This window comes from Chiloscyllium plagiosum, chromosome 40 (genome assembly GCF_004010195.1).
Source record: "Chiloscyllium plagiosum isolate BGI_BamShark_2017 chromosome 40, ASM401019v2, whole genome shotgun sequence".
In the NCBI taxonomy this organism is placed as follows: domain Eukaryota; kingdom Metazoa; phylum Chordata; class Chondrichthyes; order Orectolobiformes; family Hemiscylliidae; genus Chiloscyllium; species Chiloscyllium plagiosum.
Window position 1 is genome coordinate 19,608,843 of NC_057749.1, and position 16,581 is coordinate 19,625,423.

Here is a 16,581-nt window from a genome sequence, read left to right on the forward strand (position 1 = left end):
CCAAATGCAGATAGGTGGCACTGAGAAGGCCATATCACAACACTGCAGAATTCATCATTGGGAGGGGTTCCATTCCTTAAATGTTGAAATAATCTGTGATCACTGTTATCAGTTCCTGAGGATATGTGTCCGATGCCCTGGCAGCTGCCACGACTCATATATTCTGGAAGACTCTCACATATCTAGTGCATTTAAGGATCCAGATGCCTGACAAGCCTGATTACTGGAGGACAAGGGCTACCCATTGCACCAGGCCCAATGACACCATTGCACAACTCCTTAGATGGTGCAGAACACAGATAAATGCTGCCCATACTTGGATCACACAGTAGTGGAGCAGATGATTGGGCTGTTGAATATGCAGTTCCATTGCTTGGACTGTTCTGGGCCACTGTAGGATTATCTACGCAGAGTGTGTTGCATCATCCTGGTCTGCTGTGTTCTTCATAATTGCAGCAGGCAATGAAGCGACGCGTTAGATATTGAGGAACTGGGGAAGTGGGAGCAATGTTCTGAGGATGACAATGAGGACACGTGGGAGGAGGAAGCTTTCCTTGTGCATTATAGAAATCATTGTGTTGGGCACTAAAATTGATACCTAGTTCCAGTCAATGAGACCAGGGTGAAGTAGACCATCACAGAATGTATGATTGACACTGTTCCAAGATACCAGCATTTGACTTGCATTGGTTGGGTGACTTGCAGATTCTATTCATTTTGTTTGTGTTCATTTTTTATGGTTGCAAATAAAAGCTCATTAGAATTGTCCAACTACTTGTCTGTATTTGATGATGACAATCTGCCGATGCCCAATGGGCATTGGGGAAAGAATAACAGTAACCTAGAGAGTCTGTTAGATGGGATATAGGTGAGGACAGGTAAACTGTGGTCGGGTAGTTAAATAACAACTAGTGTGAGAAGATGGGGTCACATGTGAAGGTGTATCAGCTATGTGCTGCAGCAGCATGGCTTTGTGGCTGCTGTGCCATTATGGTGCCAGTGAGGGATTTGTCAGATTGCCAATGGTTGTTCAGGTGCACAGTGGCCTTGTGAAGGTGGCATAGATGCAAGGGATGCTGGCCTTTCGATGGACATGTGGTGAGGGTATGATGCTTTATAAGATAGCAAGTTTTATAAGGTTTGCCAAGAAATCTCGCGAGGCCTCGCGGCAAGAAACCCTCTGGGATACTCAGTGAAAACTTGCACTTAGCCAGGAAACATAAGATTCAACTCTGTTTTTCCTTGTGAATACGGTTTAAAAATTAGGGATCTCCATCAATGATGGAGAGGAAGAGTGATTTTTTTTTTCTCAGATTAGCTCGTAGCATTCTATTCCGCAGAGAACAGGGAGGCTGGATCATTGAATTATTCAGTCTTGAAGATATTCATATTTTTGATCCATAAGAGTGATGAGGTCAGTTAGAAAAGTGACAGTAAGAAGATGATCTTTTTGACTAGTGGAGCAGGGTGGTGGGGCTGAATTGCCTAATCCTGTTCCTAATCCTTGTGTTGTATTCTGCCTGTGATTAGGGAGTGGGGGATCTTCAGTCGGTATGTGTGGCTGGGGTTCTTTGGAGACAACTTTGGGGATGGAACACTCTAGAGCATTCCATCACTTCATGGCCCATCACAAAACCTATGAACTGCTGAGCCTTATCAGTTCTATCCTGTTTCTCTGGGCCTCTCTGTTCTGGAGTGGAGGTTGGGAGTCAGAGATTTTGCAGGTGAGGCTTTTGTTACTACACCTGCTGTGGTCTCTCACTACGATGATAGTCGGGACCAGTGATGTGAGCAGGGCCCAAATTGTTTACTTAAGGAAGGATTTCTTGCTATTGACCCAGTTGATACCTCAAAAGTACAGATTACAGTCAGGGCACAGAGGAGTAAATTGACTGTCTTTAATTTTAACAGCTTCTTGGTCACGTTTCCACCAGGTAGTTGGGGAGTTAAAATTGGGCCTTTTTATTTATTTATGTAGGTGATGTTGTAGAGTTTGTGCTGGCACATTGATTGTTTGACTGAGCATCATCTTGTCTCATGGATTTATACTTTTTTTTTGTCCTTTAGAATCAACAGGGCAACAACTCTCTTAAAAAGGAACGTGTCTACATTTTGCCACTGCAACAGGAAATGTTGTCTTCAAGTACAATATTTCAGGAAAGATGAGGTAATTCTGGCAGCAGGCATTGTGTGGTTGTCTTACAAAACTTTCCAGAGGTTCAGCCCCTGAAACGGAAGTTATTTTGATATCTTTATGAACCAGTTCTGAACTAATAAAAACTGTCTATGGAGATTCTGTACTACAAGGTCAGTAAAGTATAGGAGAATTGGTGGTGTAATGGACTAGCAATTCAAAACCCCAAGCTAATGCTATCAGGACATGGATTTAAATTACAAGTCAACTAGTAGATCTGGAATTGAGGTTTTTTTTGCAATTTGACTGATGTTATTATCACACTGCCTCAAAGCCTCACAGTATAGCAGTGCAAGCTTAGGCACTTGGTTGTCAAAGAGCTGATAGAGCTGCTCTTCATAGAATTTTATCACTTTTTTTATCCAGGTGGGTTTGCGCAATTCTGGCAACTGTTTTTACAGTGCCAGTGAGGTATTGGGGTAAATTAGTTTAAATTAGAATTGTATTCTTTAATACATTGAAAATTGTCCTCTCTGAATTTGAATCTGGATTTGGATGTGGTGCTGGAGGGTTGGAAAGTTGCAAACATTACATCCTTGTTCAAATCAGCTTGTAGAGTTTCAAGATGGCGGCAACCCACCAGGTCTGAGTCTGCACAGCTCTGCCCAAGACTCAGGCAAAGTGAGGTGGCCACTCACAGCTCACCTCTTAAATTACTTAAAATAGCTTTTGCCCAGCACTCTTGGCCATTTTGTACCAAACTTTAACAGTTTGGTACTTTTTAAAATGACTAAGGACAAAAGCTCCTGTAGTTCGCAACAGGCAGGGACCCCTCCTCCCCCCTCCCACAGCAGCAGAGACATCCGCGGCCACCTGGGGGGACATACCTGCAGAGGCGAGCCTGATCTTGGAGTTTGTGAAACTCCAAGAGAAGACCGATGCGTCCATCGAGGAGACCCGGTCCAGGCAAAAGCATGACCCAGAGATCGAGAAACTCGGGCAGCGTGTTGGAGGGACGGAGTAATGGGCCGTGGCGTCGGAGACTGCTGCTGAATCATCCGTGGGTCAGGTCCCGGCTCTGGACCGGCAAGTCCAGACCCTAGAGAAGCATATCAACGACCTCAAAAATCGAGGTCATCAGAAAAATATTCAGTTGCTGGGCCTCTCCGAATGAGAGGAGGAAGGCCACCTTGTGGATTTCCTGGAGCAATGGCTCCCACAACTACTGAAATTGGAGTCGGAGCTGGGCCGAGTGCGGATTGAGCGGGCCCACTGGTTTGCTGTGCGCAGGCCTGGATCGGATCAAAGCCCCCGTCCGGTTCTAGTTCGACTTCAATGTTACAGGGAAAAACAAATGCTGCTGGAGGCCTCCAGAGTCTTGGGGAAGGATCCCCATGCCATGATGTACAAGGGCTCCGAGATAATGTTGTTTCAGGACTTCTCCCTGGTTGTGGTCTGCAAGAAGAGGGCATTTGACAAGGCGAAGAAGCGTCGGAAAGATTTTTTTTATATAGATATTTTTATTGAAAATTTAACATGTTTTTAGAAGTTTTCAAATAAAAAAAATGCAAGTACAAACACTAATATACAATTAAATCTTAAATAAATAATAGCCAAAACCTGTCAAACAAAAAGAAGAGATACAGAGAAGAAAAGAAAAAGACAAAACTCAACTAACTACTAATCTAACCTATAACTAACCAGAGTGTATGATCATATATCTTACATTACTCAAGAGAAAAAAGAAGGATAACATAGTAATTAAGTAGTGAAGTACATGCTTGGAATGAGTTAACATCGAGTCATAATAAAATCCGTATTCATGCGGGATTCCTCTCCCAAGGGGCCCCGGATCAGCCAGAACCATTACCTCAACTAGATGAAAGCCCTTGATAGAATAGCCGAAATATATGTATCTATGTAATTCAAAAAGGGCTGCCATATTTTATAGAATAATTCCGTTTTTTGGTGCACCATATTTGTAAGGAAGTCAAGGGGAATACATTCCATGATTAATTTGTGCCAATTCGGAAGTCCTGACGGGCCCTCAGCCACCCAGTTTACTAAGATGTTTTTCCTTGCACAGAAGGAGAGAATGGAAAATAACTTCCTCCCATGCACATCCAGAGAAAGTAAGCTCGAGAAGCCCAGGAGAAGAGATACTGGATCTACTGTAATTTCCGTTCCCAAGATTTCTGTCAGGACGTTTACTCTTTGGCCCAGTATTTGCAGATCTTATGGCATGTCCATAAACAGTGTGTAAGAATGCCCACCTCTGTTTTACATTTGGGACACATTGGAGATGCTCCTGCCCTAAATTTTGCCAATCATTCCGGTGCCATATGGGCCCTATGAAGTATCTTTAACTGAATGGCCTGGGTTCTGTTACAAATGGAGCATTTTCCCAGATGTCATTCCACATTTCTATAGAAATTTCCAGCCCCAAATCCTGATCCCATGTTCTAAGCAGATGGTCCATATCTTCCGACACTTCATCATGTAATAAATGATAAAGAGTGCTGACCGAGTACACCCATTGGACACAACACTCTACATTCTTTATCTGCTTTATAGAGACTATCTAATAGCGTAGTCTTCTGTATGTAATCTCGAATTTGGAAGTATCGACAGAGGTCTCCATTAGGTAATCCAAATTTCTGATGCAGATGTTCAAAAGAGGACCCCCTCTTCAAACAGATCCCCTAAACAGGAGATACCCTTGGATCTCCAGGATTTGAATGTGGCATCTGTGAGCCTTGGTTGAAAACCCCATGCCTCCACTATAGGAGTATAGGGGGATGTTTTATATGAATTAGCCTCGTTTTGCCGCATTATATTCCAAGCTTTAATTGTGTTTAGTACTATAGGGTTTTTACAGTGGTCCGTAATGATTTTCATCTTATCTAAAAATAAGCGGGCACTTTATTTGAGAAGCCTCAATGTCCATCCAGATTGATTGCGGGTCAGACGAGACCCAATCTGCTACATAGCTTAACAAGGAACTTAACTGATACTTCCTAAAGTCTGGAAAATCCAGCCATCCCCTTGCCTGTGGAAGCTGTAGCTTCCTTAACTTAATGAGGGGCTGTCTATGATTCCAGATGAAAGAATCCAGCCAACCGTACAATTTGCGCAGTGCCGGCCTCAGCAGCATCACTGGGAGCATTCTCAGAGGGTATAAGAGACAGGGCAAGACATTCATTTTAATCAGGGCTATTCCACCTAGCCAGGAAATTGGAAGGTCTCCCCAGCGTTGAAGGTCCTGCCTTAACCTTTCCAATGGATGCATAAAATTGGCCTGGTATAGCTGGCCAAATATTGGGGTGATAAAAATACCTAAGTATAAGAAACCCTCCAGAGACCAGCGAAAGGGGAAGTGGGATCAGTCCAATAAGTGGGACATACTAGTGAGGCCACCCATCGGCATGGCCTCCGATTTTGAAAAATTAACTTTGTAGCCTGAAAATGCACTAAATGTATTAATAACTTGGATTAAACAAGGCACGGACATCAGAGGACTACTAAGAAAAAGGAGAACATCATCTGCATATAGGGCAATTTTATGTTTACCTGTACCAACCCTCGGGGCCGTTATATTAGAGTCAGCCCATATAGCTTCCGCTAGTGGCTCAATTGGAACAGTGAGAGACGACATCCCTGACAGGAGCCCCTACTCACGCTGAAGCTATCCGGGCCTAATCCATTGATGATCACAACTGCTTTGGGATCATTATACAGTGTTGAGACCCATTTGGCAAATATCTTTCTAACGCCAAACCTTTCCAATGTATAGAATAGGTATGACCATTCAACCCTGTCGAATGCCTTTTCCGCGTCCAATGAGACTACTATTCCTGGTATTTTTTCCTGATGACAGACTTGAATCACATTCAAGGCCCTTCTAATATTATTTGATGATCTACGGCCCTTGATAAACCCCTTCTGATCCTCTTTTATGATATATGGCAGTACCCTCTCTAGCCTCAATGCTAATGTTTTAGAAAGAATTTTAAAATCTACATTTAGCAAGGATATTGGTCTGTATGATGCGCAATCTTCTGGGTCCTTTTCTTTTTTGAGAATAAGGGAGATATTCACCTCTTTCAGTGAAGGCGGGAGGTAGCCCTGACTATATGAGTAGTTATACATGTCCATAAGTGGGCCGGCTAATACTCCTGTAAACTCTTTGTAAAATTCAATCTGAAAGCCATCTGGGCCAGGTGTCTTACCACTCTGAAGTTGCCTGATTGCATCAAGTATTTCCTGGGTTGTTAGGGGAGCATTCAGGACCGATACCTTTTCCGGGGTTAAGTCCGGAAAGGCCAGGCTTTTAAAAAAGGACTGCATTCTCCTGGATCTATCTTCACAATCATGCGATTTATATAAATCAGAATAAAACTTTCTGAAGATTGTGTTGATCCTTTTGTGATCATGAGTCAGAGTACCAGCACTTTCCCTGTTAGCCATGATAGCTTGAGGGGCCTTTTTTTTCCTTGCGAGAAATGCTAAGTATCTACCAGATTTATCGCCAAATTCATATAACTTTTGTTTTGCAAATAATATTTCCCTCTTTGCCATTTGGGTGAACGCAGTATTCAGAGCTGTCCTAAGGGCCGTAATCCTATGTAATTTGGCAATAGAAGGTCTGTCAACGTATGCTGTTTCAGCTGCTTTTAAGCGAGCCTCAAGTAGACGCTGTTGTTCGCCCTTTAATTTTTTCTGGGTCGCGGAGTATGAAATGATCAGACCTCGCGCATAAGCTTTAATTGTCTCCCACATCATTGACGGATTACTAGCTGTACCTGAATTAATTTCCAAGAAAGTTTTAAATTCTTGAGAAAAATATTTTACAAATTTGCTATCCTTCATTAAGAAGGAATCCATACGCCAATGTCAGGGGGATGCCTCTTTGTTCCCAGCCTTGATTTCCATATACACAGCAGCGTTATCAGAAGTTATTATATTACCTATTTTACAGGATGATATGGAATTTTAAAAAGTTGAGGAGGCAAAAAGCATGTCAACTCTAGTGTGACATTTGTGTGGATTAGAGTAAAAAGAGAAATCTCTGCATTGTGGGTGGAGGCACCTCCACGCATCTACTAATCCTAATTCTTTATTCAAATCCGCCAACTGTCTGGATCTGGGGGATACACCCGCAGTAGCCTTGGGTATCCTGTCTATTTTTGGGTCCATAATGCAATTAAAGTGTCCCCCTATAATTGTATGACGAGCACCAAGAGCCATCAGTTTGGAGAAGACTTCCATTATAAATTTGAAAGGATGCGCCGGGGGACAATACAGATTTAAAATCCCATATTCCTCTCCATTTATAAGGGCTTTAATTAGTTTATATCGTCCAGATTCATCTTTTATCTGACTTAGGATTTTGAAAGGGAGATTCTTCCGAATAAGATTTTCAGCTGAAGGAAGAAAAGAAGACCTGATCAAATCCACCCTGTTGTAATTTCAAATATTCTTTATCCTATAAGTGTGTCTCCTGTAGGAGAGCTATATCAACCCTTTCTTTTTTGAGGTTTGATAATATTTTCTTCCTTTTGATTGGTGAATTACTCCCCTTGACATTCCAGGTGCACCATTTAATCAAATGACTAACCATAACCGTCCAGGCAAGTCCGAGACCCCCCAGGAGGAAAAACCCCATCCAAAACACCCTGAGCATCGACCATAGAAAATTCACAAAAATAGAGATTCTTTAATACACTCACACCAATATAATAAAAAACTATTTCTAAATAGATAAAACATATTTAAACGGAGATTTTCCCCCTTGTTTCCAGGGGGCATCACTTCCTTTCCAAAAACCCATCATATCCTCTCCCAACCAGTGCCCCACCCTCGACCAAGGCACCCCATAATAAAATAAAGAAAATTCAAGTGTACTACAAAGCTAAAGTTAACAGTGAGTATCCTACCACCCCCCCACCCCATCCACACCAACACCTAGATATATTGGGTGATGTTAATACCACATATAAACAAATAAAACTATAAAATTACAGTCTCAGCAGATAATAATTAATTATAGTAATACAAAGTAACGGGGGAAACAACCCTGCTTTAAAAGAAAGAGAAAAAATAAGACAAGGCAGAGACCCCTCCTCACCTAAATCGACTAGACCACCCGGCCTATATATATTTTTTAAAAAAGGGGAAAATCACAGAGTGGAAAGCAAATAAGCTCCCCTCCCTACCCCCCGAAGATAATATTAGCAATAAAGTAATAAAAGAGAAAAAAGAGTGAACCGGGGAAGGGGGAGGGCAGAACAACATCATTCACCACACGACTTAACTCTTACAATTTATCTAAGAGAGTCCAAAAATTCCTTGGCCATCTCCGGCAATCTGAAGTTATACACAGACCCTTCATGGCTAAAACGTAGCGTCGCTGGGCGGCGCAGGAAGTACTGAATGTTTAAATCCCTTAAACGCTTCTACCTTTCCTCAAACGCCCTCCTCTTTCAGACCAGAGCTGGGGAAAAGTCCTGAAATAGCATAATCTTAGATCCTTTGTAAGTCATGCTTGGGGATCTTTCCTGAGATTTCTGGAAGCTTCTAGGAGCATCTGCTTCTCCTTGTAGCACTGCAGCCGGAATAGGACCGGGCGGGGGCGCTGGTCCAAGCCGGGCCTGCGTATTGCAACCCGGTGGGCCCATTCTACCCTTACCTGGCCTGATCCAGCCTCCAGATTCAATAACTGCGGAAGCCACTGTTCCAGAAACGTAAGCTGGCCTTCCTCTTCCCGTTCGGGAAGGCCCAGCAAACGAATATTTTTTCAATGACCTCGTGAATTGAGGTTGTCGAAGTGATCTTCGAAGGCCTGGACTCACTGTTTGAGAGTCCGGACCCAACCCACGGCCGATTCTGCAGCAGCCTCGGAGGTCGCGGCCTTTAGCTCCGCCCCTCCGACTTGATGTTCGATGTTTTTCTATGTCTCAGTCGTGCTGCAGAAGCACGACCGACAACGATTGCCATCTGTTCCTGGACTCTTCTATGAAGGTGTTGATCTTCGCTTCAAGCTTGGAAATCACCATAGCTAAGTCCCCCGGGGCGGCTGTGGATCCCTCTGCTGCAACTGCGGAGCGTGAGGGAGGGGTTCCTATGTGCTACGAGCTGCGGGCATTCTTTCCTTTAGTCATTCTTTCCTTTAGTCATTGCTCAAGTTTGGTGCAAAATAACTAGCTGTATTAAATAAAAGCTATTTTAAATGATTTGGCAGGTATGGTGGAGGCAGTCAGCCCACTTTGTCTGAGTCTTGGGCAGAGCACTACAGACTCAGACCTGCTGGGTCGCCGCCATCTTGGATCTTGTCTGAAAGACTTAAATATTCGATATTCTATGCGATATTCAGTCGTGGAGGATCTGTATATAACTTTGGATCACGAGAGAAAGTAAAAGAATTCCTGGATGCTCTCAAATAGACTACGGGACTCGAACTGTATGGATAACGACTTTATTTTGCCCCCCCCTTTGTCTATCCTTCTTTCTTTCTCCATCTTTCTTTTGTCCATCTTTCCCTGGGGGGTGGACGGGCTTGTTCCTTATTCTTTCTTTGGTCTCTTATCTATAGCTCTTTGATTATTGGGGGATGTTTCTGAGTGGGGTTTTCTTTCTTTTTTCTTTATTTAGTTGCTTAATACTTGCTGGGATTGTAATTTTGTAATCTTACATATTTCTATCTTGTGTTGTTTTGTTAAACGTATCTAGGTGATAGTGTAGGGTCACCTACTTTTAACTCCTGTTTTATAAGATAATATAACTATTTCTGATCGTGCTGCAGTATACATGGAAGTTAAGATTAGGGATGATGGGATAGGTCCCCGACATTAGCGTATGGACCCTTTCTTATTGAAGGATAGCAAGTTCAAAAATATTTCTCACAGGAATTTAAAACCTTCTGGTATATCAATTCAGGCACAGTCGGTAACCCTTCGACGAAGTGGGAGACTGCTAAGGCATACGCATGAGGCTTGGTTATCTCATATTCTGCGACCCGGAAAAAACAAAAGGGTGAGCAACAGCATCTGCTCGAGGCTCGACTGAAGGCAGCTGAAACTGCATATGTCGATAGGCCCTCCATTACTAAGCTACAGAGGATCACAGCCCTTAGCGCAGCCTTGAATACCGCACTGACTCAAACAGCAAAGAGGGAGATATTATTCGCGAAGCAGAGATTATTTGAATACGATGACAAGCCTAGCAGGTATCTAGCGTACCTTGCCAGAAAGAAAAAGGCTTCCCAAGCCATTACGGCTATTAGAGAGAGTGCTGGTACCCTGACTTGTAATTGTAAAAAGATCAATGCAGCATTTAGAAAGTTCTATTTTGAATTGTATAAGTCGCAGGACTGTGAGGATTGAGGATAGAACTAGGAAGATGGAGTCTTTCTTTAAAAATCTGACCCTCCCAGGCCTAACCTCGGAGCAGGTGTCATTCTTGAATGCCCCCTGACAACCCAGGAAGTACAGGAGGCAGTGAAGCACCTTCAGAGTAGCAAAGCACCTGGACCAGACGGATTCCAGGCTGAGTTCTATAAAGCATTTATTAGGGAACTGGCTGGGCCACTCATAAATATGCATAACTATTCGCAGTCAGGGCTGCCTCCTGCCTTCGTTGAGAGAAGCAAATATTTCTCTCATTCTTAAGAAGGGGAAGGCCCCAGAAGACTGCTCTTCATATAGAGCCATATCCTTGTTAAGTGTAGATTTTAAAATTCTTTCAAAAATGTTAGCATTAAGACTGGGGAGGGTCATAGAGTCATAGAGATGTACAGCATGGAAACAGACCCCTTCGATCCAACCCGTCCATACCGACCAGATATCCCAACCCAATCTGGTCCACCTGCCAGCACCCGGCCCATATCCCTCCAAACCCTTCCTATTCATATACCCATCCAAATGCCTCCTAAACGTTGCAATTGTACCAGCCTCCACCACTTCCTCTGGCAGCTCATTCTCTGCGTGAAAAAGTTGCCCCTTAGGTCTCTTTTATATCTTTCACCTCTCACCCTAAACCTATGCCCTCTAGTTCTGGATTCCCCGACCCCAGGGAAAAAGCTTTGCCTATTTATCCATCCATGCCCCTCATAATTTTGTAAACCTCTATAAGGTCACCCCTCAGTCTCCGACACTCCAGGGAAAACAGCCCCAGCCCGTTCAGCCTCTCCCTCCAACCCTGGCAACGTCCTTGTAAATCTTTTCTGACCCTTTCAAGTTTCACAACATCTTTCCGCTAGGAAGGAGACCAGAATTGCATGCAATAAAAGAGGACCAGACAGGGTTTATAAAGGGTGGCAAGTCAACTAGTAACATTAGAAGAGTCTTAAATATGGCATAAGCCTGCCAGCAGGGAGCGATACCGGGTTTCGTTGTCTCCCGAGATGCAGAGAAGGCATTTGATCAGGTAGAACGGCCATATCTTTACGATATACTGGAACGGTTTGGTGTTAGAGAGGTCTTTACTAAATGGGTTTCAGTATTATATAATGATCCCAAAGCAGCAGTAATTACCAACGGTTTAAGTTCGGATAGCTTTAGCGTTGGCAGAGGCTGTCGCCAGGGATGTCCTCTCTCACCATTATTATTTACACTAGTGATTGAACCACTAGCGGAAGCTATACGAACTAACCCTAATATAACGGCTCCGAGGGTTGGATCGGGCAAGCACAAAATTACTGTCTATGCAGATGATGTCCTCCTTTTCTTAAGTGATCCTTTGACATCTGTGCCCCGCTTAATTCAAGTGGTCAGTTTACTTGGTATGTTTTCAAGTTACAAAATCAATTTAGTGAAATCGGAGGCCATGCCATTGGGAGGCCTTGCCAGTATATCCAATTTTCCAGACAGATCTTGTTTTTCCTTTCAGTGGTCACTAGAAGGTTTTCTATACTTGGGTATTTTTATCATTTCGGTATTTGGTCAGCTATATAAAGTCAATTATACACAATTATTACAGAATATAAGGCAGGACCATCAACACCAGGGAGATCTCCCAATATCTTGGCTAGGCAGAGTAGCCTTAGTTAAGATGAATATTCTACCTCACCTTTCATATCCTATGAGAATGCTCCCCTTGATGCTGCCGAGACAGGCGGTGCATAAGCTTTACAGATGGCTCGGCTCCTTTATTTGGAATCATAGACGGCCCCTTATCAAATTAGAAAAGCTGCAGCTTCCACAAGTAAGGGGTGGGCTGGACTTTGTACCAATTGAGTTCCCTATTATCTTATGTAGCTGATTGGGTCACTTGTGACCCACAATCAATCTGGTTAGATATTGAGACTTCCCAAGCAAGATGTCCCCTCATCAATCTACTATTTATGGACAAGATGAGAGTTATTACGGACTATTGTAAAAAACCCATTATATTAAGTACAATCAAAGCCTGGAGGATAATGCGACAAGATGAGGGTAACCTGCAAAAAACCTCCCCTTATATCCGCATAGTGGGAACATTGGGATTCCAGCCAGAGCTGACCGATGCTGCGTTCAAAACTTGGTAGTCCAGAGGTATCTCCTGTTTGGGAGATCTGTTCGATGGGGAGGTCGTGATGTCCTTTGAGCAGCTGCACCAGAAGTTTGGACTGCCCAGCAAGGACCTCTTTCAGTCTTTTCAAATACGAGACTTTATACAAAAGAAGACCACACTGATAGTCCATCCTTATAAATCAGATAGGGAAAGGAGTGCGCTTTAACTGAAGAGGCCGCCCTTGGTCAGTACTCTCTACCACTCACTATGCAATAAGGAATCGAAGAACGTGGAACGGTTATATAAAACCTGAAATGAAGAATTAAGGTTGGAAATCTCTTCAGAAATGTGGGACGACACCTGAGAAAATGCCAGGAAGATCTCTATCTGTAACAGAACTCGGGCTACCCAATTGAAGATACTTCATAGGGCTCACAATGGCACCTGAATGACTCGCAAAGTTCAAGGCAGGAGCATCCCCAATATGTCCTAAATGCAAAATTGAAGTTGGTACTCTCACGCATTGTCTGTGGACATGCCATAAGATCCGCAGGTATTGGTACAGAGTAGCGAATGCCTTGACAAACGTTTTGGGTACGGAGGTTGGGTATGGAGTCCCTACTTTCGGGCTCCCCAAATTTTCCCTCTCTGGACATATATGGGCGGAAATTATTTACTATCCTTTTGTGAGGAAAAATATTTTAGTGAATTGGGTATCCAAAGGTCCCCCAGGACTTTCAAATTGGCACAGGATAGTCATGGAATATATCCCCCTTGACTTCCTCACGAATATGGTGCGCCAAAAAACGGAATTATTTTATAGAACATGGCAGCCCTTTTTTGAACTGCACCGACACAGATATTTCGGCCATGTTGTCCAGGGCTTTTGCTTAGCCATGGTCATGGTTCCAGCTGATTTGGGGGCCCCCCGGGAGGAGGTATCCCGTATAAATACGGGTTTTGTTATGACTTGATATAAGTCTATTTTGAGTGTGTATCTAGTTATTTATTTACCTTTTTGTTCATTGTTAATAATGTATGATATCATATTTTATGTTGTGGTCATTTGTAGAATAGATTAGTAGTTAGTTTTTTTTATTTTACTTTGGTATTGTTATTATATCGTAAAGTGGAATGCACTAGTTTGTATTATTTTTGTAAGTTTGTAAAAAATCTTAAAAGTCTTCTTTTTCAATAAAAATATCCAAATAAAAAAAACAGGTTGTAAATAAAGCCACAGCAATTATAGACTGGTCACTTATAAATGGTGGGGAAACTTCTGGAGACAATGTTTTGGTTGGAATTAATAGTCTGAAATATGTAGATTAATTGGAAGAGTCCACATAGATTTGTTCAGGGAAAATTGCATCCAACTAACTTACTGAAGCGTTTAGAAGAGGGTTGCTGTGGTGTACACAGACTCACAAAAGGTGTTTGATATAATGCCATACAATAGACTTGAGGAAAGCATAGGTCATAGAATAAAAGGGACAGTAGTAATGATACAAAACTGGCTGAGAGCTAGGGAAGGTACTTAATGGAATTTGTTTTGGGCTGGAGGAAGTTAGGATTTTCCCAGGTGTTAGCATTGGGACTCTTGTTTTACCTGGTACATATTAATTATCTAGATCTTGCCATACAGGGGACAATTTTATAGTTTGTGGATGATATAAATCTTTGAGAATTTGAAAATTGTGAGGAGGAATAGTGTAAAACTGCAAAAGGACGTTGACAAGTTGGTGGAATGAATGGAAAAGTGGCAGATGAAGTTCAATTTATAGAAATGTGAAGTGATATACTTGGTTACAAAGAACACGAAGAGACAATGTAAAATAAAGGGTAGTATTCTAAAGGGTGTGCAGGAGCAGAGGAACAAGGGTACATGAGTCACTAAAGGTGGCAGAACAGGGAGAGTGAGCTATTAATAAAGTACTATAATAACAATAATAATAATACAGTAATCTAGGCTTCATTAACCAGGATATTGATTATAAGAGCAAGGAAATGGTGCTGAACTCATTAGACCCCAGATACAGCATTGATTATACTTCTGTATTGTATTCACAATAGTCCTGAATATAGGAATATGAACTCATCACAGAGAGTGCAGAAGAAGTTTAAGAGAACGGTTCTGAAGATCTGGACTCCCCAGGGGAGGGGGGTCTCTCTGATCCTCAATCAAATCATTCAGTAAACACTACCAATTCGGTCTGGTTCTGCAAGATTTCACACTTTATTTAATCTCGGCTGGGCATAGCTTGTCCAGTAATACTTCCATGTTCCTTGGAGAAACTGTGCACATGGTTTAAGACAAAGATATTTTTATACCTTTTTTGAGAGAAGTACAGGCCATCATTACAGAGCACATTCAATTTTAATGAAATGACTTTATTGACAGCAACTTAGTCCAATGATATTTCCTGGGAACCAACCTTGTTTTCCAAAACACTAGTTTTCCTATCTCACAAACCTAGTCTTTGCACGTGCACTTGCAAGGTCAGTTAGGATAGCTCATAATGTCTTATCTCGTCTAGTTATTTCTATGCTGTAAAGGAAGCATTGTCTGCTAATCTTTGTTGAAACAGACTATGGTCAGTTCAGCTTTTAGCAGGGTTAAAAGCCTCTCTAATCAGAACTGTCAATTTGCAGCCTAGAAGCCATTTTGTCAGGTTATTTGCATTAAGAAGCCATTTTAATGCTGCCTATGTTAGTAAGATAAAATAGCTCTCCACAATCACCTGATGAAGGAGCGTCGCTCCGAAAGCTAGTGTGCTTCCAATTAAACCACTTTGTACACCCCAGTCCAACACCGGCATCTCCAAATCATGACTACTATCGACACCACTAACTTCCAGCTTAAAGTGGAGAGGATCTCCAAGAAGATTGCACATATCGACAGAGACATCAAGTTTCTATAGGAATGCAGGCAAGCAGGAAAGATCCCGAAAGGATTACGGATCACGAACCCACTTAGGTCAACCTACAACACGGACTACGCAGAGAGACTTTGCCACCGCACCTCTCGTAAACTTCTCAATCATCTCGTGCACCAACTCTACAGCAGACGCCACAACCTTGAAATTCAGATGGAGTCCACACTCACAGCCTGCACACAGGATACATCAGTACAATTACGTGACATTGCCAAACGGACAAGGTGACAAAACTACACCACGTACATGCACGCCAAGAACAAAAAACTGGAGAAGCTTGGTATTCTTACCAGTAATAGCAAAGCCCGCCCTGGAACCACAGTAGACAACATTATCACTGCGGGGAAGTCTATTGTCAACTTATCAGACCACACCCTTCGACTGGAAGAGATTAAAGTCCTGAGTAGGGGTCTCAATTTCTGCCCCACCACCAAAATGGACCCGTTGGTTCTGGCAGCAGACACAGAGGAGTTCATCAGACGAACGAGACTCCGGGAATTCTTTCAAGGTGCCGGCAGTGATCCCACTGAGCCCACTGATGAACTAGAACAGTCATCACAGGGATCTGTAGAGGGGCGACCAAAGAAGGTGTCAACATGGACCCCACCGGAGGGCCGCTGTCCTGGGCTTGACATGTATTCTCAAACTGTCAGGAAATATATAAATGCCAGATTCATCAGCTGTACCCACAAGGTAGAGCAAAACATCACCTGTTCACAACGCAATGCCATCCAGGCTCTCAAAACCAATGACAATATTGTCATCAAACCAGCAGATAAAGGAGGAGCCATTGTCATTCAGAATAGAACAAATTACTGCAAGGAAGTGTACCGACAACTGAACAACCAGAAACACTACAGGCAACTACCAGCTGATCCAACCAAAGAACACACCCGAGAATTAAACACACTGATCAGAACTTTGGATCCAGTCCTTCAGAGCTCCCTACGCGCCCTCATCCCACGTACTTCTCGTGTAGGCGACTTCTACTGCCTTCCAAAGGTACACAAAGCCAACACACCGGGA

General features: G+C 42.8%; 1 protein-coding gene across 4 annotated transcripts in view; it reads left to right on the top strand.

Annotated features, from left to right (window-relative positions):
* LOC122542597 (AP-3 complex subunit beta-2) overlaps window positions 1-16,581 on the top strand; it is a 240,980-nt gene that overhangs the window by 19,065 nt on the left and 205,334 nt on the right. Inside the window, exon 2 of one of the 4 annotated variants that reach the window (XM_043680546.1) lies at window positions 2,068-2,167. The exons of the other annotated variants lie outside the window; for them this stretch is intronic. Coding sequence (XP_043536481.1) covers window positions 2,163-2,167 — 5 coding nt within the window. The 5' untranslated portion in view covers window positions 2,068-2,162. The remainder of the gene's footprint in view (window positions 1-2,067; window positions 2,168-16,581) is intronic. 4 annotated transcript variants of the gene reach the window in all.